Source organism: Cyprinus carpio, chromosome B20 (genome assembly GCF_018340385.1).
Source record: "Cyprinus carpio isolate SPL01 chromosome B20, ASM1834038v1, whole genome shotgun sequence".
Classification (NCBI taxonomy): Eukaryota; Metazoa; Chordata; class Actinopteri; order Cypriniformes; family Cyprinidae; genus Cyprinus; species Cyprinus carpio.
The window spans coordinates 14326061-14353005 of record NC_056616.1 but is presented as its reverse complement, the minus strand read 5'-3'; the positions used below and the strand labels follow the sequence as shown (position 1 = coordinate 14353005).

Here is a 26945-nt window from a genome sequence, read left to right as displayed (position 1 = left end):
AGCTGTCACAGGGGCTACATCTGCCTAACTAAGGGTTTGAATTAATATTTATTTATCTTTCATAATTGTTACAATTTTGCTGAAATCCATTACAAAGATGTGTATCTTTTTTTTTGGGGGGGTGGTATTTTATTTTATTTTATTTCAGACACTACAAGTATGTGGCTATACACAAATTGTACACAAGTCAATAATAAATATACCCTGAGAAATATTCAGCAGGGTAAAATGTTTGACTACTATCCCCGGTCTCCCCCACTTCCTGCTAGTATTTATTTCCAAATTAAATGAAAGAGACAGACCTGCACCATTATTTGTTCCATGGAACCCACAGTGGAAATGATGTCACCAGTTCCCCAGAGAGGACAGCGCACCGCTGGAAAGGTTACTTCATCTCAGTAACCTTGTTTGCATATGAACGAATGTTGTTTATAGTTTTCCAGCAGTGTTTTTTCCAGTGATGAATAGGTATCATTTTCAGCTGTCATGAAATGATGGTTGAAATTCTGGGTTTATATTTAGCTCACCGAGGGCATGTGAGCAGGTTGCTCAGCAAATTTGATTTGTTGATCAGTTTGATGTCATTCCAGTTAATGACACAACACTGTACAAATAGACTTGGATAGGTATGAATCACAAATGCTTTTTAGATAAGTGTTAGTGCAAGTGACAACATGACTACATTTTAATGTACTGAATTCTTTAAAATCTCATTTTAGTGCAGCAATATGAAATTCTGGCTGTGGAAAATTTAAGCTAAATGTTCAGCGGTGTTTTAAACTTTGATATGATCAATTACCTAGACAATTATTTTCAAAAAAGGCAGTAATTGAAGTCCAGCGGTGAGGTCTGATCAAGAACATATAGTCATAGACAAGAACCTCATTACTGACATTACTGATAATGTAAAATAACATTAAGTCAAATTAAGCCTCACAATAGTTTACCAAACCTTTGAATAATTTTCTAGTTCTGTGTTTTTCCAGTGGTCGAATAAGGAGCAGACCAGGGCTGTTCCCAACCACTGACTCACAATAAGAGATCTTCATTATGTTCAGAAGAAGAAAAAAAAAGGTTTTTAACATCACTGCTATATCCCGACAGGAGAAGGAAAAGGTTTATTTTATAAATATACCTCTTTTGTTAGATTTCACCACTGTGCCATAGGCCTACATTTTGTTTACACTGTTAGAAATGTGGTTGTTACACTGTTAGTTGTATATGGGATGGGGAAAATAATAAGCCTTTACTTCATCACACTCCTTTTCAGATATTTTGTAATGCATAACATCTTATGGATGTGGTTTTTCTATGGTGTTGAAACACAGTTGTTGTGTTTGTATATTTTGTTTATATTGTGCTTTTGTTAAAAATGAAAAAAAAATAAAAAAAAAAAAAAAAAAATATATATATATATATATATATATATATATATATATATATATATATCTATATATATATATATATATATATATACTGTATATCTGGAAATAGTTAGCTTTTTCCACATTTCACCTGCTATGATTTCACGTCACACATGCTTTGATAGTTTTTTATATTTCTACTATAATTACAAGTAATTATGCATATTTTTCTATCACAACCCTGACATTTAATCTCTGTAACATTATTTTATATATCGTTTAAATTGTCTTATGTGCTGTGATGACAATGGAGTTGAAAATCAGTTTGGAAATGTATTCCTTCATGTAAGTCAATTCTACAAAGGTGAATGCTGCACAGATTAATAAATATATACATTCCCCGTTTTGTCCCAGATACTCGAGAAGTTCAACGTAAGATATGTATTGCTTAAATAAGAAATGTATTTATTTTTTGTAGGCCTCCGTGCATGATGTTACCTGGTTCAGTAAAGAAGCAACTCTTTTACTCAAGTTTTGCTGTTTATTTAATTGTTTTGCACTTTTGTGTCTTAATTGTATATATTATGTTGTAATCTATCTTGAAATATCAGGGCATCTAAATTATATAAAAAAGACAACTACATCGTCACTGAAAAGTCTATATATTTTGATAGCAGGCCTTGTTTGACTCCAATCTTGGAGACGTTTCAGTTGGCATGGACTAGAGGGGGGAAAATACAAGAGAGCGCACACTTCCTGGAGCCTGAACAACCCCCGCAGAAAACAAGAAAACAAACGAGCCCATGGAGGCGCGAGAGCTGTGAAGTTGTAGTCCCGCGTCCGATGGCTCGGATGGTTTTGTCCTGGTTAACGGGACACGTAAAAGCAGGTTTTATCGAGCGGTATCATCGGGTACATAGAAAGGCCGATGTGCGGAGCGGCAGCGGCAGTGTGGAGTGAGCGCTGCGCGGAGGAGAGATCCATCGACCGCCCCAGCGCGAGCCAAGAAGCGGCCTAGCGCTAACACTCAACAGCCGGCGCTTTTATATCGATGGGATACCCTTACGTGTACTTCACAGAGACCCAAGGGCGTATTCCCCACCTCTGAATGACAACAATTTTCCGTCGTTTGGCATGTCTGACATACTTTAATCTGGTTCGGAGCCTCTTAGCCGCCTGGCTAACGGATTAGATTGGCAGGTTAGCTCATTAACGTTAGCCGCTAAACAAGTTTTTAAAGTGACTTATCATACACGTATATCTGCGTAATGCAGACCGTGTCGAGGGAAGAGGCTCCCCAGCTTCCGTTTTTATTCTGAAACCGTTCGGTTGGGAAGTCTGAAGAGTTTTAGGACGGTAAAGTCTGTTTGTGTATTAATGATTAGCTGGCTAACGAGCTAGCGATGTCAATGTTCTCCGCCGAAATGCTGGAAACACCTGTGTACCCGTTTGAGGAGATAGACTATAATGCTGATATTTATGTGGAAGAGGTGAGTGTAATGATAAACAGGTGATAAAGTTAATGAACACACTGACAGGAGCGTGGAAATGTCCTGCAAACGCTCCCTCGATAGCTAATACTATCAGTGGAACATGTTTTGAAATGTTCTGCCCTGCTGTGATGTTGTGAATGTGCTTTCATTCAGTGTAATGTTCTCTTACATGTGTGTTGTGTAGGTGGTGGGCAGAGGGGCATTTGGTGTTGTGTCCAAGGCCAAGTGGAAAGGTAGAGATGTGGCCATCAAGACTATAGAGAGTGAATTGGAGAGAAATGCCTTTTTTGTTGAGGTACTATCATATTCTGTTTCACTTGTTCACGTTAGTAAACAGACATTTGGTCTATTTTTATTAAAAAAAAAAAAAAAAGCAATTGATTGGGTGTTCTATATTCTCTCTTCTCCAGGTTCGCCAGTTATCCCGTGTAAATCATCCCAACATCGTGAAGCTGTATGGTTCCTGTAGGAAACCCGTAAGTCTCTACAACATATTGTGAATTAGTAGATTTTGATCATGAGATCATGAAACTTGATGATGAAGTGTTTGCTATAGTCAAACAATATATATTGTTCTTGTGAAAAGAAACTTGAAACAAGGTTGCTGATCTTTTACTGCAGGTATGTCTGGTGATGGAATATGCAGAGGGGGGTTCATTGTATAATGGTAAGTTTTTAGTAAGTTATTTGCAACATTTTATTCACAAAGTAGCATTACAAGATCTTTTGAAAACATGCACAGAATTATTTTATATCAAAATCAGCTAGAAGGGTAGTAAATATCTAAAATCTTTTGTGAATCAACAGGGGAAAAAAAAAATCAATATTTGCCTATAAGTACCCTACCATTCAAAAGTTTGGAGTTAATAAGGTTTTTTAAATATTTATGAATTAAATTGATCAAAAGTAACAATTATAAAAAATTATCATAAATAAATGCTGTGTCTTTGAAATTTATATTCATCAAATAATCTGTAAAACATTGTATAACATTCTCTACAAACATATTAAGCAACACAACTGTTTTCAACATTGGTAATAATAAGAAATATTTCTTGAGCTCCAAATCAGCATATTAGAAAGATTTCTGAAGGATTATGTGACACTGAAGACTGGAGAAATTACTGCTGAATATTCAGCCTTGTCATGGAAGAAATAAAATACATTTTAAAATATAAAGTTTTTTTAAATTGTAATAATATTTCACAATATTACAATTTTTACTGTATTTTTAATAAATGCAGCCATGGTGAGCATGAGAGACTTCTTCCAAAAGCAAGAACCGACCCCAAATTTATGAATTGTAGAGTCAGGGGTTTGGGTCCCTCTAGGGGGTTATTAAAAATCATGCTTGCTATTTTTGAAGGGTTTTTTTGGCTGCCATATTATGTTCGCCTTTTAAAGGTACATAAAGGGAGTAAGTAAAATTAAAAGCTTTGCGTCAAGTTTTGTACTTGGACAAGTCAGATCATAATTAGTTTATGTTGTAGAATTCATTTGCAGTAATGTGCCAAATACTCTTTGGCGTTTATATACAAATTTGCATACATGCTCAAAGAATCACAAGAGATTCTGTTATGCAGTATTTTTTGAGGTACAGTTTTACATGTCCTTTACCTAAATATTTCAAAAATGGTTGTTTTGAATTTGTTCCCCAAACCTGGGCCTATAGTAATAGCAACTGCTAAAGTTCTTCTCAGCGTCCAAGCACATGAGGCTGTACCACAACTGATTGAGTGAATGTTTTAGTGTGTATGTGTGCTTGTGTTTATGACTATTCTGTGTTATCAGTGCTGCACGGTGCAGAGCCCCTTCCTCACTACACTGCATCTCACGCCATGAGCTGGTGCCTGCAGTGTTCTCAGGGGGTCTCTTATCTCCATGGCATGAAACCAAAGGCTCTCATTCACAGGGACCTCAAACCTCCCAAGTATGCACCTCCATTATTTCTCTCTCATTACAGTCTTGCCTCATGTCAGTGGAAAACACTGAAAATACCTTTTTCTCCTCACCTGTATGCTTGTTACAGTCTGTTCTCGTTGTGGATGGTCTACATGTTCATAAAGATTTGTTTTTGCTATTATTCAAGGGTCTTAAACACACCTGATTACATTGAGTCTTGCCTGACCACTTGTGATCAAATCACCTGAGATTAATACCAGGTGTAAACAGACCATTTGTTTTCACTCTACATGTGTTGATGTGTTTTTCTTTGTTTTTTTTTTTTACTGTGATGGAAAAGTTACTGGATCATTCAGGGCAGCCATTAATCATAAATGCTGTCCAGTCCAGGTGTCAGAGGGTTTATGTTCTGGAGTCTTACGCTGCATTACTTACATCATGGCAGCGTATGGTGTTGTCCAGGCCAGGGCTGGTTATTTATGAGGCTCTGTTTGTAAAAAGCCCTGGCAGCACACCATGGAAATGGTCAGCTGGCTTCTCTCCCAGACACTGAGAATGAAGTTCTCGGGAAGAACTGGGTTATTACTAACATTTGATATATTACAGCTCACTAAAGCTGGCATCAACCCCCCATGAACCGTTCAGAAGTGCTTAAACTGCATTTAATAGGACTAAAGCGCAGTTGGTGACTTGTTAACTGCCATCTGTATACCTCCATTTCTACTCAAAATATTGTAGCCGTTTCTAATTGAAGTGTATTTTAAAAATATGTGGTTAATCTTTTTTTGCATGCTGGAAAGTTTGGGGTGAGAACAATTTAATATTATTATTTTATTTTATTTTTATTTTTCTTTTTTTTACTTTCTGGTCAACTGAGATAAAAAAAAAAATGTTTGAGCACAAATTAGCATAATAGAAGGTTTCTGAAGGATCATGTGATGCTGATGATTGGGGTAATAAATGCTGAAAACCACAAGAATAACAGAAACAAAAATTTACATTTTAAGTATATATTCAAACAAAACAATTATTTTAAGTTGTATTTATAATTCACAGAACTACTCTTTTTACTGTGTGTTTGATCAAATAAATTCAGCTGTGGTGAGCATCTTTTAAGAGGTTTCTTTCATAAACAAAAAAAAATCTAACCAACCCCAAACATTTGAACTAGAAGGTATGTATTCAGTTAATGATAAATACTGATTTTTTTCAAAGCAATTAACATATAAGGGGAATTGCAAGAAATGTATAATATAAAAGCCAACAATATTAACAATGCCAGGAAATAAAGATGTTAGTAATCAGGTTGCACACTTTATTGCAACTGGCATTGCAATGAATGGGAATGCACACAACTGAATAGACTAATACGCAAAAAAAAAAAAAAAGTTGCAGAATTTGTCATAATTTGGTGAATTTATCTGAGACCACTTTTGCCATGGTATTCCCATGATGCCTAAAAATGCTCTCTGTGAGTTCGCTACATGTCTGTCTTCTTCCTGGAGATATCTCTGTTTACATCTTTTGTATATGTTTTTTTGCTCCTAGTCTGCTCCTGGTTGCTGGAGGTACTGTGCTGAAGATCTGTGACTTCGGGACAGCATGTGACATCCAGACACACATGACTAATAACAAGGGAAGCGCTGCCTGGATGGCCCCAGAGGTGTTTGAAGGCAAGATTCAGGAACTGAATCCCAAATCCCAAAAACTTTTCAGTTTTGTACAGCCATTGGCTTATAAATCGGCTCTTTTTGATTTTTTTTTTTCTCAGATGATTTTAATGGCAAAACTCGTTCTCCTTTTCACTTTTTTTTCCTGTTTCTCATTAATTGACTTCTCATAGGCCATTTCAGTCTTCACTGTTACTCATACAAATATTTCCCCAAAACCAGAGTTGGTGGACGTTCCTGGTCTAGATGATGGATGAAACCATTATAATTTAATGCATGCTTTCGCAATCAACTGGTAATGGGTTTAAATTTTACCAAACACATTCAGGGGCATTTGGCTGTCAGGGGGGTCGGAGGAAACATCAATTAGGAGCAGGTTGTTATCTTGTTTGTTTGGGGAGGAGCAAAAATCCCATGTTATTACTCCACTAGCAATGCCAGCAGAGGAGACGCAGCACTGCTCATTTGCTGCACTGACAACAGTATTATCAGAAGACTAGAGCAAGGCAGCTAAAGACATACTAGCACGAGGCGCTGTAATTTAAGAATAATAAGAGCAGCAATTAAGGCTCTCCAGGGCAGCATGAGAGGAAATTAGCTCATCTGTTCAAAAAAGGCAGACAAGATGAAGGCTCCCCCACCCAGGATGGCAGAAAATGAGCTTATGGGAAATATCTTTCATTCTTTGTTGTATGGTACCATTTGCATGAATAATATTTTGGGAAGTTCGATGCAAATGTCAACCCTACCATACAATAATTAATTATTTACCAAAGGAGCCAGACTCCTTAAAAAATAATTATTTACCAAAGGAGCCAGACTCCTTAAAAAATACTTTTAGTTCTACATTTTACTGTACTTAACATCTATTATTCTATTGGGGGGAGTGCATGTACATCTATTATTCTTGAAAATCGAAAATGTGATAAATGTAAGGAAATGTGTGTTGTTCATCTATTACAGAAAAGCACTAATATATGGGTCACCAAAAAAAACATAAAATAAAATATGTAGAAATATCATTGTTCATCTTTAAGTATTGGTGTATATTCTTTAAGTATTGGTGCACACATTGTGTGGTTGATGGATAATGCAGTTGAGTGGGGTTTGGTAAGATTTATACTCATCTTTTGTAACATTATAATTATCTTTACTGTCACTTTTGACTCAAGAAATGCATCCTTACTGAATTTAAGTGTAAAAAGAAAAAAGAAATTGGTGGTCCCAAACCTTTGTACAGTAGTGCAAGTCATACAAATAACTTACTGTACGAAGTTAACTCATCCATATCAATGTAATCCTTTATTTAAGCATTATAAAATTTTTTAAAAGTTAATAATAATAATAATAATACAAAAATCATTCTTTCTCATGAAACTTTTTGAGGTTAAGTAATCACAGGAATACCCAATAGCTTTGAAGCTTGTAAATATTTTTTTTAGAATAAAGGCTTACATAAAATGTGGACCTAAATCAGGAAATTAAGAGCATGTAAATGTGATTGCTATCTGTATGATTGTGCTGCAGGCAGTAACTACAGTGAGAAGTGTGATGTGTTCAGTTGGGGTATTATTCTCTGGGAGGTGATCACACGCCGGAAGCCCTTTGATGAAATCGGTGGCCCTGCTTTCCGCATCATGTGGGCTGTGCACCGTGGTAAGTGTTACGTTTGCCCCATCTGAGACTCTTTGTCTTTTGGTTCAAGATTAGAAGTTTCAGAATCTTTCTTTCTTTCTGTAGGCACACGTCCACCTCTCATTGAGAACCTACCGAAGCCCATAGAGAGTCTGATGACTCGTTGCTGGTCCAAAGACCCATCGCAGCGGCCTTCCATGGAGGAGATAGTGAAGATTATGAGCCACCTTATGAGGGTAACACCACACTGCCAGCATGCTTGGCAAACATCCCAGTGTTCCTGACTGTCTATTCTGCATCTTATTATTCAGACTGATCCCTCTTTCCCCCCTCTAGTATTTCCCAGGATCAGAAGAGCCTCTTCAGTACCCTTATCAGTATTCAGATGAAGGCCAGAGTAACTCTGCCACCAGCACAGGTACAGAATAACATAATAGGTTTGAATAATAAATACTTGTTCATGGCTGTGTGGGTGAGAAAACAAATGGTTTAGATGCTTTGACTAAATTCTTCCAGACTGTTACACTACCATAAAAAAGTTTGAGGTCAGTAAGTTATTTTTAATAGAAAATTGAATTTATTCAGCCAGAATGCAATAAATTGATCAAATGGAACCGTAAAAAGCTTTTACATTGTTACAAATTATTTTTTTCAAATAAATGCTGTTATTTTGTTACATTCCAAACATATAAGTTTTCACAAAAATATTAAGGCACACAACTGTTTTCTATTAAGTAGCACAACTCAAATGTGGTAGGATATTTTTTTAGAGCACCAAATTAGCATATAAGAATGATTTCTGAAGGTCAGTGTGACACTAAAGACTAGAGTAATGGCTGCTGAAATAAAGTTTTAAATATATTAAAATAGAAAAGTTATTTCAAATTGTAATAATATTTGTGACCCTGGACCACAAAACCGGTCATAAGGGTCAGTTTTGTTTTTAAATCCAGATTTAAATCATCCACTGAATAAATAAGCTTTCCATTGATGTATGGTTTGTTAGGATAGGGCAATATTTGACCAAGATAAAAATATTTGAAAGTCTGGAATCTGAGGCTGCAAAAAAATCCAAATATTGAGAAAAACGTGTTTAAAGTTGTCCAAATTAAGTTCTTAGCAATGCATATTACTAATTAAAAATTAAGTTTTGATATATTTATGGTAGGAAATTTACTAAATATCTTCATGGAACATGATCTTTACTTAATATCCTAATGAATTTTGGCATAAAAGAAAAATCAATAATTTTACCCCAGACAGTGTATTGTTGGCTATTGCTACAGATATACCAGTGCTACTTATGACTGGTTTCGTGGTCCAGGGTCACATTTCACAATATTTTTACTGTATTTTTTTTTTTTTTTTCAAATAAAGCCTAAGAGACTACTTTCAACAAAATGTAAAAATCCATTCTTACCGCCCCAAAACTTTTTCGCAGTGAACTGTATATAGGTTTGTTGTTGTTTTTAATCATTTTAGAAGGGTACTGAAGTTAAAGTAAATTTAAATAACACATCTCTCTGATCCAGGCTCATATATGGACTACACATGTACCAGCAACAAGAACGATATCAACATGGAGCACACCAACTCCCCTGGCAGCAATGACACCATCAAGTTCCCATATAAATCAAAGGTAACTACATAACCACACAAAGGCAGTGTTCACTTGGAAAGCTCAGAAGTTGAATCGGTATTTGTGTATGTTTCAGGTCGACCCGTTAAGGCCCGGTCACCCTCTCTCCAGAGGGGGCAGTGTAGAGAGTCTTTCTGGCAGACCACATTGTTTGGCTTCCTCCGACAGCAAACGAATGAGCACCGATCTCTCCGAACTGGAGCACAGATTGCCCTTTGCTCCCGCAGGTAACATTTGCCTCCTCAATGCTAAAGCTGCATTCCTTGCCTGAAATTCATTAAGAGACAATGACATTTTACAGTTCATGCATACAAGTCAGTTTTATTTACCATTGATTTATTAATGTGGAGTTTTTTCTCTTTTGCAGTAGACACAAATATTGATATATCGATATGAACTCCACACCTTTCTATTCCTGTTATGAATTTTGTTCTCAGGTTAATATGTTAACAAAGAACACACACCACTAACAATGTCCTTTTTTTAGACATTGACCTCACTTTTCTGTATTTGCACTGGCTGAATAGTGCATACACTAGTACCCGGTGTACCGCTGATCTCAGCCAGTGCGCCCAAACACACATCAGAAACAAAGAGCTGCATGGCGTCTCCATTCCTCCTTTGATCTGTCTTTCTGCAGTCACTCGTTCCTGCAGGCTTCCAGCCTCTGCACGGATGTATGTGCTTTGTGTGCGTGTTTGTATATGTGTTGCATGTATGTTCTAATGCAGCTGAAGAATGGAGTGACATCTCTTACCCAGTCTGCCTTGCTGTCTGCACCACCCTTTCTCTGTCTCAGTACACACATTGTCTGCATGCCTGTGTTCGTCGCTACATGCGCGTGTCTGTATGTGTGTTTTTGCAGCACGTCCACAATTTAAGCGAGGTCACCGTAAAACGGCATCACATGGCACCATTCTGGACATTCCCAAGATCATCGTCACAGGTACCGGGAGTCCAGGCGCTCCCAGCAAACAGCTTCTAATCAGAGAAGGGCGTCACTGTGACGCACAAGTCCGCATTGGTTGTTACTCCAGAATGTCTCATATCCCTCATCACTCTGACTTGGTGGAAAAGAGTAGAAAAAGATGACAAAGAACATTAACGTATGATCATTATCCAAACACTTGCAAACACATGCATTTGTGCTATGAAGATGCATGTCGCAGTAATGCATAATTACTACTGTGGTAGAAATTCTTGATCGGGGGTCATATAACCTTATGGTTAGTTTAAACCGTATTGAAGCCATATGCTCCAGTTGATCTGAAAAACAAAAAAAATCTTCCAAGTAAGGTTGTGCAGTACCATTTGGTACTTCATTATTTAAAATAATATAATTACAAAATGTCAAATGGTGATGGAAAATGCATCAATTGACTGACACAGATACTGCAAAAAAAGCAAATAAGATTGTTAAAACACAGGTTTTAGGAGTGTGTGGTGTCAAACATCAGTTTATGAATATTCAGGATGAATTGGTAACCTTGGGTGAATTATGAGCAGTGTGAAACATGAAGAAAGATGTCCCAGGTTTTTGTTTAGGTTTTAGAATAACCTAGAATTAACTTAAGTGTGAAAAGCCCTTCTGTGAGTGCAGTCTCTGTAAAAATTTATCCTAAATTTTAAATCTGTATGCAGTCATCACAAATGACTAGAAATTGATGACTCAGAAAGTGTGGCGTAAATGATACAGAACTAATTGCCTTGATTTGTGCATGCTGGGAAATAATTCCAGTGATGATCAATTAAAAATGACAGTCAAAACGGTTTCATGACCCATGCTCTAAATGATTATTAGATTAGTGTTTTATTCTTTGTGTCTTTGTATTTAAATCCAAAAGCAATCTTTACATTTTCTATATTGATCTCATATCCAGCTAATCTTTCCGACAAGTATTTTTTTGTGTCAGATTTGATGGCGTATAGTGATCCTGGAGTAACAACCATTCCAATCTCTTCATTCTTTCTCTCACTCTCTTTGCTCTTTTTGATTATAGTGAACTGCGGGCAATGATTTTCACACCCCATCCTCATGACTGCTTCTGCCTCTTACCACAAGAGGCACCTTGTTAATGCTATATATTTATTCATTTTCAAATCAAGAAAATCCCATAAGCAGTGATTTAAAGTGATTTATTTGATCAGCATGTGTGGTGAATGAGAGTGGAGATGGGGATGTGGATTGATTGGCTGCCTCAGTCTTCCTGTTTGGCTTTGTAGGCGGTGATCAGCCAGCGTGCGTGTTTGTGTGTGTTTCTCTCTCTCTCTCAGTGGTCGTACACTAGCTCGCCCTTGTCTCGCCTGCAGAAAAGATATCGCCAAATGCTCTGTTTCTTGTTCTTCCCTCCTCCATACACACTCCATAAACGTTCATTAATTCGGTGGATGTAGTTGTGATAAATCTACTTCACATTGAGGGTCATCGCTATTATTATCTTCTTCATCCCTAATAAAGCTGAAGGAAATGGGGACATTGAAGGATTGCAGAGTGGGAAAAAAGTAGGAGTTGCATGATGGAAGAGGTTATTAATTTGGTGTAACAATGAGAAAATCTGATTTGCATCAGAATTGTATCCCTCCTGCATGCAAGCTCTCAACCTGTCAATCATTTTTGTTATTCTCATAATCATTTTGACATGGAATTGACCTCATCAGTGACAATCATTATTAATAATAAGTGTTTAAAGAGGCATATTCATTCATAAAGAGTATTAATTGTTTTCTGCCATTATTACATTTTATTTTTTAATTGAGTTCTTCAGTGAGCTGATATCAATGCTTAAGATAGATTACATTTATATAAAAGCAATATTACTGATTAAATGCAAATTGGGGCCTATCAGCAGTATCTGATGAATACAGACAATCATTTTAATTCTTTGTTTTAGGTATTAAAATGCATTTTAAAGTGATGATCTTACAAGCAATGCCATGCAGAACCTGGCAGCCTTTTTAGTATTTTTTTAAGTTATTGTTTTTATTGGCTTAATATTTTTATATATATATATATAGATTCACCAATTCACATCGGCATAAAAGTTAGTGGTGCGATGCATCAATTTAAAAGATCGTGCATCGGATAGAAGTTGGCATTTGTATCACAATGCATAGTTTCTAACATATTTGCAATGGTAAATACGGTTTATTTATTTATATATATATATATATATATATATATATATATATATATATATATATATATATATATATATATATATATATATATATATTCTCAATATTATATATATATATATATATATAATTAGTAGTAGATGTGCAATGCTGTTATTATTTAAAAAGTAACCATTAATTTATCAATATTATATATGTAGATTGAATTCTCTCGAAACTGTTTTTCAAATGCATTCTCTCATCACCACTGCTGCTATATGAATATGACGTATCACAACCCTACAGAGACTGAGGCGTCAGTAGGCACTTAATTGATGATTTTCTGTCTATCTGAACCAAAGAAATAAAAGCGAACTCTCTATACTGTATTGAATTGCATAGCATCATATTTTTTTCCATTGCATCGTATTTCATTGAATTGCATTAATTCAAATCGGATGGGATCGCCCTGCATCGTAATAGGGGTGAATCGTATTGCATCACATTGATAGCTGCTTCGTATGTATCTTTATTGTATCATTGGCTATGCATCGCGATGTGTATCATATCGCCCTCAGTTATGAAGATGCACATGCCTTATATAAATATAACACACATACAACTTAATTTTTTTGTTTGTTTGTTTTTGTTTTAGTTAAATCATTTTATTTTATATATATATATATATATATATATATATATATATATATATATATATATATATATATATATATATATATATATATATATATAATTATATTTAGGAGTAAAGAAACGATCTGTAAAATTGTCTACATATTTGCTTTGGGTGGAGTTTTGCTTTACAAATTATTAAATCACTTTCCTTCATTGTCTCATTGGGAGAATATTGACAGGGTTTACCTTTTTAAGGTTGACATGACTTTAGTTGAAAGGTTGGATGCAACTTTGCATAGATCAGGTTAGTAACGATTGTCACACCTGTCTTATGCTAACTTGTAAGACTATGGTTAAACTTTTAAAACCGTGAATGGTTTCTATTTTAAATATGATTTACTTCATTGTTTCCTTACACTGCAGCATGATTTTTTTTTTAATTCGTCAACCTGCCACAGATGTTTGTGGAGCTTCAGTTGTTTTTAACCCGGAATATTCCTCCTAAACATTTGCATCATGTATTTTTCCGTAAATCATATTTAGTAAGACACAGTCCATCGTTAATGATTGTATTTCATTTCTGCGGGCACTATTCTAGATGCTCTACCTGAATTATAGTTTGCCTACAATGAGATTTGTTTGTTTTTGTTTATAGGCTTTAGTAAACTTGTGTAATCTTCTAATAGGCATGATTGAGAGTACAGCTCCTATCATCATTGCTGCTTCATGTTCTATAAATACAAACTTATTAACTTCCAAACCAAAAAATAAATCATCACTCAATGATAGGAGCTGTCCAATCAGTGCAGGCCAAACTGCAGTGTGATTCTGTAGGTGTGGTCTGCTGATTTTGGGGTAGGGGGTGTGTTTGTGTGTGTTTTGTTGGGATGGCCTTGTGAGGGGTTTGGTCACGTGAAGGCCATGTTAGAGGAGATGCTGTCATGGTAGTGAGTTGGGAATTTAATCAGTGCAGCTGTCTGAGTGTCACATCCCTCTTGCTCCAGCCCTGGGGCGAGAGCTCATGCGCTACAAATAAGACTTATCAGATTCCTCTTTTCTGTCCTTTCTCTTTCTTCCATCTCTTTTTGCAGCAACCTGTGAGCCTCATAGACGCAGTTCAGTGCAGGACCTTCCTGCCATTGGTACGGAGTCCAGTCAGGTAGGATGCTTCAATTTTACACTTCCAGTGATGCAATGTTTATGGAACTGGGAAGAGTTTAGATGCCATCTTTACAATAGCATTTTAACAGCCGGGTAACTAGACGCTGTTCCATGTCTTTACTCTCACATCTGATTATGCACTGGGAGGATACAATAGTCTATCAAATAAAAAAAAAAGGCAGGGGGCTTTCGAACGGTTAAATCCTAACATTATCTAGCTCTCTTCCTTCACACTTATCCTCAGTGCTCTTGGGAAAACAGTAGAGTTCATCCAAACTTTAGGCAGTTGATGGTTGAGTTCCTCTCATCTTTCAATATTTATTTACTTATTTTTTATTTAAGTGCTGCATTTTCATGTGCTTTTTTTCTGGATGGGTGAATTCCATTCATATGTAAACATAACTTTGTACTAGTAATAATACACTGTAGATGAGGGATGTCAAACTCAATTCCAGTTTTGTTCCAACCCAGCTCCAACACACATACCATGTAGTTTTCAAATTAGCCTGAAGGACTTTATTAGCTGGATCAGGTGTGGTTAATTAGGGTTGAATCTAAATTCTGCAGGGCTCCGGCGCTCCAGGAATTGAGTTTGACACCCCTGCTGTAGATAATGCATTTTAATGCTTTTAAAATGTTTTAAGCTCAGCAAGGCTGTATTTATTTTACCAAAAATATTTTGTAAAATATTACTGTAAAAATTGTAGTTGTGAAATATTTTACAATTTAAAATAACTGTTTTCTAGTTTAATATAAAATATATATATATATATATATATATATATATATATATATATATATATATATATATATATATATATATATATATATATATATATATATATATATATATATATATATATATATATATATATATATATATATATATATATATAGCTGACATATTGTTTGACCAATTACAGGATAGTAGGAACAACAGCAGATCATCCAGTCCCAGTGTGAGGATGATTACACCAGACAGGACAGGTACAGAGTCTATAGTTTTGCTCCTAAGCATCAAACACAGACATCTACATTTAAAAATGGATTGTATAAATGTTTAATAACTGGCAATCAGCTGGGATTATAGTTGATACATTATTTTATGACAGTTTTCTGCACATTTGAAATTACATCATTGCAGATTGTGACATTTTGTAAAGATAATTACGAGCACGCTGCTTGTGTTCCCTCAGTGTGTCCTCAAAGTTCACGTCCTCTGTGTTTGTGTGTGTAAATCAGTATCAGTGACAGTAAATGGCTCAGGCAGAGCGGCAGACGTTACGTAAGCGTCATCAATGATTTAAGGCGCTTTTCTGTCTGACAGTCGCAGTCCTGGACTGAGATGAGACTCTGCTATTTATTGCTGAACTCTCACTCTCTGTTTCTGCGGATTACCAGTGTATTTACTATCAGGGTTACACAACAAACTAAAAAACACTTATGTTGCGTAGGGGGGCTGCTTCAGATCTACTTCAGGTCCAAATATTATAAATAACCAAATGGAATAAATCAGATCTTCTGTCCTCAGTTCATGGTTTTCTGATGTTTTCTCATTCTTGTAGACACCAATGGCTCAGATAACTCCATCCCCATGGCCTACCTGACCCTGGACCATCAGTTACAGGTACACACTTCTAGGTTGAGGTATCAGAGAGAACATTATAAATGTGAATGATATGATATACAGGATTTGGCCTCCAAAAAAAAGGCTAAAATGTAAAATTATGAAATACTACATATTAAAATGTAACATTTTCTGATTCAGTTTTCATCCCAGTCTGTCCAAAATTGACATTTTGATTTTCCGACAAGAATTTTCATTTTGGTGCATCACTAATTGTGAAGTATGACTGCACACACATAGAAACTGTTTAGTCAATATCTGTGGTCTGGATGGTGCTGTGGTATCCCTCAGATGTAAAAACAGCCCTCTAATTGAATCAAGTCTGGGTTATAGTTTTAATACTATTTATATGGTGTAGTTCAGTTATAAATGCATAGCAGCTAATTGAGATTTTTGGAGTTCAGGCCATGACTGGTATAAATATCACTTTTGCATTTCAGATTAATTAGCCAAAAGCAGTGACATTTGATGAATGAATCTGTGTTTGTTTGCAGCCTCTAGCCCCGTGTCCAAACTCCAAAGAATCAATGGCAGTGTTTGAGCAGCACTGTAAGATGGCACAGGAGTACCTGAAGGTGCAGACAGAGATCGCTCTTCTCATACAGAGGAAGTAAGTGAGGAATCCCAATCAACTCAAGTCATTAGTGTGTACAATATGAACCTGTGATCCTTTACCTGTTAACTAAAACTATTAAACACATTTCTTAATAATTAAAATATAAATGTTTGACTTGAGCACTGAAATTATTAATGGGAAACAAATAGCTAAATAAAAGTAAACCTAAATAGTAACAAGAATCTGTACAAATGTACACAAAAATTACTAAAAATAAATTAAAAGTAAAGTGAAAATTGAAAAATATTTTTTTTTAATATAAACTTTAATAGTATATAAATAATTATTCCATATATCAGAGAAATTTCTAAATTTTTGATACAAATTCTAATATTGCAGCTAGAATTTATGGTTCTAGAGTTATGGTCATTGCAACAGTTGTTGTTCAAACTCTATTAGTTACTGTTAAATGGTGTATGGTAAAGCAGAATTTAGCCTGTACTACAGATACGAAAACAACAATTCCAGTATAAACTAGATACCAAAGTCTTCTCTAATGTACATCTCTACAGGAAAGAGCTGATAGACGAGCTGGACCAGGATGAGAAGGATCAGCAGAACGCGTGTCGCCTCGCTCAGGAGCACAAGAAGCTCCTAGAGGAGAACAAGAGCCTGTCTACCTACTACCAGCAGTGCAAGAAGCAACTGGAGCTGATCCGTGCACAGCAGCAAAAGAGAAAGGGCACCTCATGAACCCCTTTCATTATGAAACAGAGCTAGACAGACTCTATAATCACAGTCCCCGTTATTTTATCCTCCCCAATCCAAACATCGGGGTGGTTTATCTATAGTTTGGCCCAGAAACCCCTAAAATCTGCCTGTTTAAGCACCCCACCCTGGCCGCCCATGCCCTTATGCACCCATGAAACCTGTGAAGATGGTAACTGTATGAAATGTGCTCCACAGTTCAAGCGACCATGGGTCATTTCCCTGTGCATGCTGCGTTGCATGTACCCATGATTCCAGCAGGATATGCAATAGCAGGGCCACAATTAAAGCCAGGTGGGTGTAAAACAAAGACTGTTGGCCGCTGACAAACACGCAGTTCTTCAGAGATCTACAAGTCTAAACGAGCCAGCAAACACGTTTTATTTTCAAAAGAGGGCTTTTGAGTATAGAGCTGTTTAAAAGGAGGATGTAAAATGAGGTCTTTGGAATGACACGTTTTCCCCCTTCCTCAAACATCCCAGAATTCCCTGTGGGGGTTGCCTCGTTCCCCTCGATTAGGTGTTGGTCCTTGAGAATGTGAAAGCAAAGTTACATACAAAAGCTAATTATATCATTTTAAATTTAGATTTATATTTCGTTGCATTAACTTTGCGTGTACTTTCATTTTAACCCCTTTTTATGCAAAAAAAAAAAAAAAAAAAAAGTGTTATAAAATGTATCAATTAAAATCGGGGGATGTATCTTACATATGCCTTGCATGTCGACCTTGTGTTTATGGACAAACAAGGGACGATCTGTGTGTATGTGCGGCCTCACAAGAAAACTGCGTTTGTAATCCGCTTCCTTTGACATCCCGTTTGAAAACCAGAGAACGAAAAACAAATGGACTTGAGTGTATGTGAAACATTTTAATCATGACTTCAGTATTCTTGTGTTTCTTTGCTTTATCTAACTGTGTATGGTAATTTAACCAGGGTTTTCAGAGATCCGCTTCATAGTTTTTGTCGCAAGTGTGGGAAAGACGCTCTTTCTCTGAGCTTGATTTATGTATTTTTAGTTCACGTGATGCCTTGGAGTTGAATCGCTTGCATTTTACTTGACTTGTTTTGTTGCTTTATGGCAACGAGACCGCTCACACATGGCACGCTTAATGCAATTAGGAGTTTAGAAATGTGAGTGAGAGTTTTAAAAGGCTTGCGAAGGCAACATGAATGAAATCGAGGGTGGCCAGATTGTGGTCTGGTCTGAATGATCTTGTCAATATGCTGCAGACATCTTGAAATTATGATAAGGGCACTCTGGTTCCTTTTAGTTCAGTTCCTAGTTCTTACCACTAATTTTACATCACTATACTTCATTTAAGAGAAATCCGAGCCGGATTGTTACATTAGGTTTGAATTCCTTTTAGATGAACACTTTGTTTACTTTATTGCCCCTAGCACAACTCAACCCACATTTTTGCACAATCCCGCTGTCATGGTTCTCGAGGAATGCTCACTTTACCGTGAAAATCTTGAGCAGGGTAAAGTCACATTTGGATGTTCAAGATCTTCAAGTGAGTTCACTGCAAATCTTTTTGTTTAACAGTGAAGTGTTTTTTTTTTTTTTTTTCTCTCTTTCTTGGAGTTCAATGTTAATTATAAGTTTCTGTACTATGTGCTGTAAATAAGATGTCTGATTTCTTAAGCTGTTGGGAACGGGAATACACAGGTGAAGGTCGCATCTTGAAATAAATCAAACAGGTAAACATGCCTCGGGACTGTCTGTGCTGTTTCTGGTCTGCACTTCAACATTTTTATAAACAGGATGCTGTTCACAAACATTCTCTTTGCACATCATATGTACACTATTATCACATTGTATCAGCAACTGGGTTTTATAATCTTTCATTAGAGGTGTCATTAAGAATGGCGGGATGCTCCTTAAATTCCATTTAATAGTTGTAAATATACAAGATAATTTAATCATTTAAAATATGAATATAGAAGATATTTTGTTGATGGTCCCCGTCAACTTCCATAGTATTTATTTCCCTACAATGGAAGTCAATGGGGACCAACAACTGTTCTTCAAAATATCTTCTGTGTTCAACATAAGAAAGAAACATACAGATTTGGAACAGCATGAGGGTAAGTGAATGATGACAACATTTTCATTTTTGGGTGAACTATTCCTTTAAGTTCATAACCACACTCACAAAAAAAAAAAAAATAATAATAATAATTTAGAGGATTTAAATGCATAAATGTAAAGGTTTTATAAAGCACTATAATTCTTCGGTTAAAACTTGTGTATTATTCGCACTATAAAGCTGTTAAAATATTTTAGGGTCATTTTAGGATTGATAGTTACAATGTCATGGTAATTAAAGAGGGAGTTCAGCCAAAAAAATATAAAGTCTGTCATAGTTTAATAAACCTCAAGTTGTTCCAAACCTGTATGAATTTCTTTTGGTCTGTAGAACACAAAAGATTACAACAAAACAGTTGATGGTAGCCATTGACTTCCATAGTATGAGGACCAGCAACAGTTGATGACGGAGTTTTCATTTATGGTGAACTGGCCCTTTAAGTAAAATTGTAATTTCACACAAAGAATGTTAGTAAAAGATTTTTTTCACATTAAAATCGTGTTAAATTGAATATAGTTAATGTCTTGTGCTTTACTTTCGAAAGTGTGTGAATTGTATTTTATCACGGTCTTGTATTTTTTCAGTGCCACTTACTGTAGCCGAGAATGTGACATTATTTAAAGGAAAAGGAAGGACAAGTGGAAATTATTTATTGTGCATTTCTTGTAATCAACACTTTTCCGTCGATTGAGTTTACCTTGGAATATTCCTTTCATGTTTTGACGATGTAATGCTTCTTTCAACCAGAAGAGGCTGATAGAGCTTAAGCCATTTCTCTTCATCCGCAAACCCTTTCTGTCTCAAACAAAGGAAACCGGTGCGATGCTGATGAGACCGGTGCTGACTAAAACACATACACACACGACAATGATAAACAACAACGTACATCAAGTATTTTTTTTTTCAAAAACAACTGAACCTTAATTTCTTAAGTTAAAGAAGTAGTAAATTAAAACAATATCATTAGCAAAAGAACTAGCCAATCTCTTCATATAAAGAAACTTTAGGGAGATGGTGTGTATTACAGCCTAGAATAACAAGTATTGTGCGAATTAGGTTTAAATGATACCTGCACAGTACAGTTGTTGTCACGCCATGTGCTTGAGGTTGGAATGACTTGAATCAAACTCATTCAGTCCACATGATGTCATTTCTCTCTCCTTTGGTGAAGTATGGGGTGTTGTATCTTCTTTGGCCAGTGTTAAGTGTTCAGGAGGTTGAGAAAGGGACTGAGGGTATTGTTTAGGGGCCGTCGGATGAGATGCTGTCATCCTGGCCTTTTGTTTTTTGTTGTTCAGTGCAATGGCGAGAAATGACAAACAAGACTATGGAGGGTTTAGGGTGACCGGAGGAACCCTGGGCTTCGGTGAGGTCATTAGGAACAGAAACTGCAGGGCGGTCGTGGCATTTCTGTGTCTTTATGTACCGGGTTACAGTTTGTGAATCAATTGTGAGTTAGAAACTGATGCAATAAAATCATACGAGTTGTTAATAGCTATTCCTCAGACAGCAAAGTGTTGTTTCGTTTTTGTTTTTTATGTCTTGCATGCTTTATTAGTGGCGTTGCTTGGAAATGCTGTCATTTTTAACGCATCATCAATCTTTTTTTTTTTTTTTTTTTTTTTTTTTTTTTTTTTTTTTTTTTTTTTTTTTTTTTTTTTGGTGGTGACAAAGTTTCTCTGAAATTTGTATTAGATCTCTCTCTTTCTCATCCTCTCCCCCTCTCTTTCTCTCCCTGTAACCATGGTAACTGCCTGGAAATAGGCTAGGAATGGTAGAGGTGGTTGCAGTTTTTAGTAATGGCCAGAATTTGGGTCATAATATCTGTATATCAGTCTATAAATTCCACAGTGTTCCAGATAACTTATTTCATTAATCAGAGTGATTCCCTGGCCAGCCCTTTTCAAATGTGGCTATGGGCGATTCTTCGCATGCTTGCGAGCACAGCTCCACCGAGACCCTTCAGAGGAGACAAAGAGATCTTACTGCTGCTGGTGCACCAGTCTGAGGTCTTTGATTTGCTTTTTTTCCTCCAGCACCTAAAGGATGGAGAACATTAAAATGATCTTCTGGTACATAATGTCTCTGAAGTAAATGGTTTATGTATGCTGATACAATGCTTTAGATCTATTTAAAGGGTTACATGTTCCCTCTCACTCAAATCAGCACGTTTAAGATGTGAGATGACGGCCCAATTTTAACAGTGTCATTTTCACACATTGCAGTTGTTGAAACTGTTGAGTCCCTGTCATTGATTTGATGGAGCCTGTGGCTTATAAACCATACTAAGCAGGTTTCACTTCATAATTTACATATTCCCAGTTTCTTCAAGTACAAGACAACAAATATTTGAACATTAAGGATCGGTTTGGTTGGAGCTATTTGGCTCTTTCTGTGTGACACAGTTTCCTCAGTGTAATATATGTGACCTTGTGCTTGTAAAAGGCACTTTGAAAGACTGACAGTGAAGAACAATACTGAGCTACAAGTATAAGAGTGCTGTAAAATTGTCTTTATTAAAACGAAAAAAAAAAATAATATTGAGCAACTTTTTAGAAACAATATTAGCAGTTACTTTATGTGCTTTTTCTTTCATGAATATAGTTCTAAAAGAAGTCAAACTGAATTAACTGTCGTGAGAAATACATAGTACTAGAATTTCAGCTGAATGAATTGTTTGGCTGATTCAAATGACTCATTCATAAAGTTAGTCATAAAGGTAGTTTTGTTGCTCAGTGAATTTGCAAATGAACAAATCAGTTGAGTAACTGATTCAATGAGTCACTCATAAAGGCGGTAATTTGTTGGATACTTTACTATCCCATGAGGCTGTTGGAGAGGAAAAATGAATGGCAGTGAAGCAGGTTATGTGATAGTAACAACATGGAGGATGTAATACGTCTGAATTTCATGCATACTTCTCATATTCACACTATATAGAACATACTTTTTTAACAGTCACAAAGTAAGTGCAAATTCAAATGTATTACCTACTCGGACACTGCATGATTTAGGATGCACCAGCAGTCATTTGTTTTTCATTCCTTAATGAATCAGTACTTGAAATGGTTGACTCAATTAAATAACACCAGTCATGTGTTTAATTCCTAAATAAATCTGTGTTTGAAAGAATCGGTTGAGTTAAGGATTTAATGAAACTTACTCTCTCTCTCTTGTTTCATCTCTGAAAGAATCAGTATTATAAAGCAAATCTGTTGACTGAATGATTCAAATGACTCACTCATAGTTCAAATGTTATTGAACGATTGGGTTGGGCAATTAATTCAATGAGTTACTCATAAAGCCAGTCATTTGTTTAATTCCTGAATAAATCTGTGTTTGAAAGAATCGGTTGAGTTAATGATTCAATGAAATATGAAACTCTCTCTCAGAAACAAAAAACAGTAACTTGTTTCAAACAGTCACTTGTTTCATCCCGGAAAGAATCAGTATTATAAAACAAATTGGTTGAGTGAATGATTCAAATGACTCACTCATAAAAGCAACCACTTGTTGCCATCCTCCGGCATAAAAACCTGCAGAAAGTCTTTGAAAAATCCCCACCACTAATGAAATGCTTGTTTGAAATGCTCAAACACAGACAGCCACAGTGATGCAAACAGTGAAAAGTCCCATTTTACTGGACTCAGATTAGAGAAGCAGATGACTACGGAACTATGCTAAACAGTAAATACACAAGAAATGAAGATCATCATGGATGTTTTCTTCTTCAAAACCTTAAATCCAGTGGAGGAAAATGTAGGTGAGATAGAATCTAAATGATCGAAAGATAAAATGACTGTGAGAGAGAGATGGAGAGACAAACCACAACCAGCTATTGTTGTGATCGCCTGTGTGTGTGGGTGACACGGCGTGGGTGGAAAGGTAATGGCTTTGAGCGTGTGGAGTGATGAACATCTCCCTGCACAGCACAGGAGCTTCAGACTCTCAGCTTTAAAACTGATGAGTCATCTCGCACACCCTGTTTGTTTCGTTTCAGTCAGACGTGGCCCAGAGAGCGAACTGTAGCTGCTCATCTACAGAAATCTAATTAGAGAGTCTGGATGTACAGGATTTCATCCGTTTGATCCAGCTAACAGGGGCTGAATGCACACAGTCACTAGAACACAGTGGAAAACAGACCACATGGGGAAAAATGATAGCTTGAGTGCATTACAGGATCTCGTATACGTAGTCTTAACATCTTCAGGCATTATGAGCAAACAGGGTGATCATTTATGCACTTATACAATCTCAAGGACCTCTAACTTTTTAAAGGAACATGTTTGCTGTGGTAGAAGCTTTGATATTTTTAATTTGAGATTGAGGGTAGGATTGATAATTGCCACAGCTCGTAGGGTGTCAGCGGAATCACAACAACACCTCTGAACAGCAACGCTCTCACATGCCTCTGTGGTGAGATGTTTTTTTTAAGCTTTGTTTTCAACATCAGTGCTAATTCCTGTGGTTCTTCATGTGCTAACTCATCAATTATAGACATTTAGTGTATTTAGACACAGATATGCTTGTGCTTTCAGCTTTCAGAGCAAAGGCAGTTTAGTTTACAGATTCTTGTTTTATAAACTGCAAAAAGGATTTGCTTCAATGGCCAGCCTGTACAACTCTGTCTCTGCACATCATATGGGTGTACAAAGTTTTATGTGTACAAATGGATTAGATCTATTGTTATGCTGATCTTAGTACACTCATATGCTGTAATTATTTATAGAATGCCGATCTGTTATCTAATAAGTCTATTTTACACAAGTGAACACATTTTGAAAGTGTTCTCCTTAAGAATATTTCAAAGGGTTTTTTTATGATTCATCACTGATACATGTGCTACAACTGTCGTTTCCTTTTTCATATACTCTCACTTTTCATCACTACGGTAAATAGGCTGTAAACACAGTGCTGTTATTGTTTGACTGGTTTGCTCTCAGTACAAGATGTGGCTGATCAAAAAAAATGCAGTGTTTCTATTGCCAAGAACAAAACTATTGGTTTGGCTCGGGTTTGAACTCTAAAACAACCTTTAACCACCCACACATATACATGCACTAACACCCACACTTATCCTCAGCTGACAAATGTACAATAACAACCTATCAAATGTAAAAGTTCTGTCTTTCATCTGAATGTCTGGAGATGGTCTGCTGAGTAACAACTTTCTGTCCAAAATTTTAAGAAGAGGTCCGACAAAAATGGAGCTTAAAAGATTAGTTCAACCAAATATGAAGGTTCTCTCATCATTCACTCAGCCTCATGTAGTTCCAAACCTCTTTCTTCGCTTTCTTCTGAAATTTTTCAATAATGTGCTGGTCGCTGGTTTCCATGCAGTCACAATGAATGGGGACTGAGGCTTTAAAGCTTCAAAACAAACATAAAAGCACCATAAAAGTGTCTTAAAAGTTATGATAATTATTATAATAATTTTTTCCTTCTAGTAAGCTGTTAACCACTGAAACCTGATCAAGTTGGTGAGTCAGTGTTGTTTCTGTTAACTAAAAAAACTATTAAAAATTGTAATTGTAAAGTGTAATTGAAATAAAGATTAAATAAAATATAAATATAAAACTGAAATAAGTTTAAGTTGGAGTACTGAAATGACAAAGTAAAATATTCAAATTCAAATATAAATATTAAAATAAACTAATATATGACAAAAGCACGAACTAAAATGACCAAAACTGAACTAAAATTAAAATTAAATCTTAAAAATATAAAAATAAAAGCTAATTTAGTAAATACTATAATGGTGTATAAATAATAATAAAATACTGCAAGGAGTTAAACTCAAGGACTGAATTGAACAAATCAGTCAGACTAGTTATTCAAAGGATCTGACTAAAAAAAAAAAAAAATTGTTTTTAATAAATTAGACATCATTACTTCTTTTATGAACATGCCAATAAGAACTGAGGCAGAGATCAAGATATCCAGTTAATGATTCATTACATATCTCACAAAACTATTGTATGACTTGTGAAGATTCAGAAAATAGTGCATATGAATCCATTTTATTTTACTTTTGTGGCTATTTTGCAGCTACAAACTTAGTCTTCATTGAAAAGAGTGGCCAAGATATTCTTCAAAAATTCTCAGTCATATGGGTTGTAAAGGTAAAAAACAAAAATTGAGTAAATTTTGGATGAATTATCCTTTTAACAAGCATTTATCTCAATAATACAATGTTATGAATATGTCTTTAAGTTATAAAGCAAGTACACTCTCTTTTATTCATCTTTACGCCTGCATGAGTATGTATGAGTGAGTGTGTGGGTGAAAGTGTACCGTCTTGTGTGCAGAGAGGTGTGCAGCATTCTCAGGGGGGAAGTGTTACCTGTCCTGTAGGTAACCTGAGCTGTATCTGTGTGGTGTCTGTGTTGTGAATGGCGGTTAGCCTGCTCCCCGAGGCTCTGCTGGGGAAGCAGCAATTGACGTAATCAAAGCATTTGGCTTGAAATGCAACGTTGGCTGGCCTCTGAGTACACGGCTGAGTTTACGTCTTTGTGCCTCTGTCGGAGCTTGCCTCGCACCTTAGTGAGCCAGTATATGGATGGCACCTTGTTGCACTGCAGCGACCGCAAAGTTAATTAATCTCCTCCGAAATGAGTCATCAAGTGTGGCCGACTGTTGTGCATTCGACTGGTTCAGGGGGCCTGTTTTGATTTTACACCAGTCCTTACTGTTATGACTCATACCTTTCGGCAGCTTGCGGGATTTGACATGTCGTCTGATATTGCGCTGATGCTTCGATGAACTTCAACCAAGAACAATAAAATCATTTATTTGGCAATTTTTGTGGAGCTGTTTAGCAATTTTCATATTTTTTTCTTTTCCAGTATACAGTTCAGAACTCTGATGAAGACATAATAAATAGCTTTAAGCTGTTATACATGGTGTAATAAGTCAAAGTTTAGCTTTGATGCAAATTAAACCAACTTGAAACACCTAAATATGTTCTTTAGGATTACTAAAAAACTTCTAAGCAGTTGTGTTGGTGCTCCAGGAGCAGGACTGTGTTATATGGATTGTACATAACCATAAAAATATGTATATATATATATATATATATATATATATATATATATATATATATATATATATATATATATATATATGAACTTTATATTCTTCAAAGAATCCTGGAAAAAAACAATGAAGCAGCACAACTGTTTTCAACATTGATAATAATAAGATATGTTTCTTAATCAGCATATCAGAATGATTTCTGAAGGATCATGTGACACTGAAGTCAGGAGTAATGATATGAGCTGAAAATTCA

The 26945-nt window shown here is 35.9% G+C and overlaps 1 protein-coding gene and 1 long non-coding RNA gene across 4 annotated transcripts; one reads left to right on the top strand and one right to left on the bottom strand.

Moving 5' to 3' along the window:
* Window positions 1-2047: 2047 nt before the first annotated feature.
* Window positions 2048-19277, top strand: map3k7 (mitogen-activated protein kinase kinase kinase 7). Of its 3 annotated transcripts, none has more exons than XM_042747128.1 (17): window positions 2048-2854; window positions 3042-3152; window positions 3268-3333; window positions 3479-3524; window positions 4649-4787; window positions 6308-6432; window positions 7957-8085; window positions 8170-8300; window positions 8401-8482; window positions 9597-9703; window positions 9780-9930; window positions 10569-10649; window positions 14545-14612; window positions 15538-15601; window positions 16180-16241; window positions 16736-16851; window positions 17370-19277. In XM_042747128.1, exons 1-17 carry the CDS (start codon window positions 2768-2770, stop codon window positions 17548-17550), a joined length of 1746 nt encoding a protein of 581 aa, XP_042603062.1. In that variant the 5' UTR covers window positions 2048-2767; the 3' UTR covers window positions 17551-19277. The 3 variants fall into 3 exon arrangements, with proteins under 3 accessions (XP_042603062.1, XP_042603064.1, XP_042603063.1); XM_042747130.1 differs by having other exon boundaries at window positions 2049-2564; XM_042747129.1 differs by lacking the exon at window positions 10569-10649 and having other exon boundaries at window positions 2049-2854.
* On the bottom strand, window positions 9834-20852 carry LOC122141093. The gene is made up of 3 exons (XR_006157540.1): window positions 20727-20852; window positions 20355-20501; window positions 9834-9970 (listed from the first exon to the last, which is right to left on the bottom strand). It is a non-coding gene; the product is annotated as an uncharacterized LOC122141093 (long non-coding RNA).
* Between the last annotated feature and the right edge of the window lie 6093 nt (window positions 20853-26945).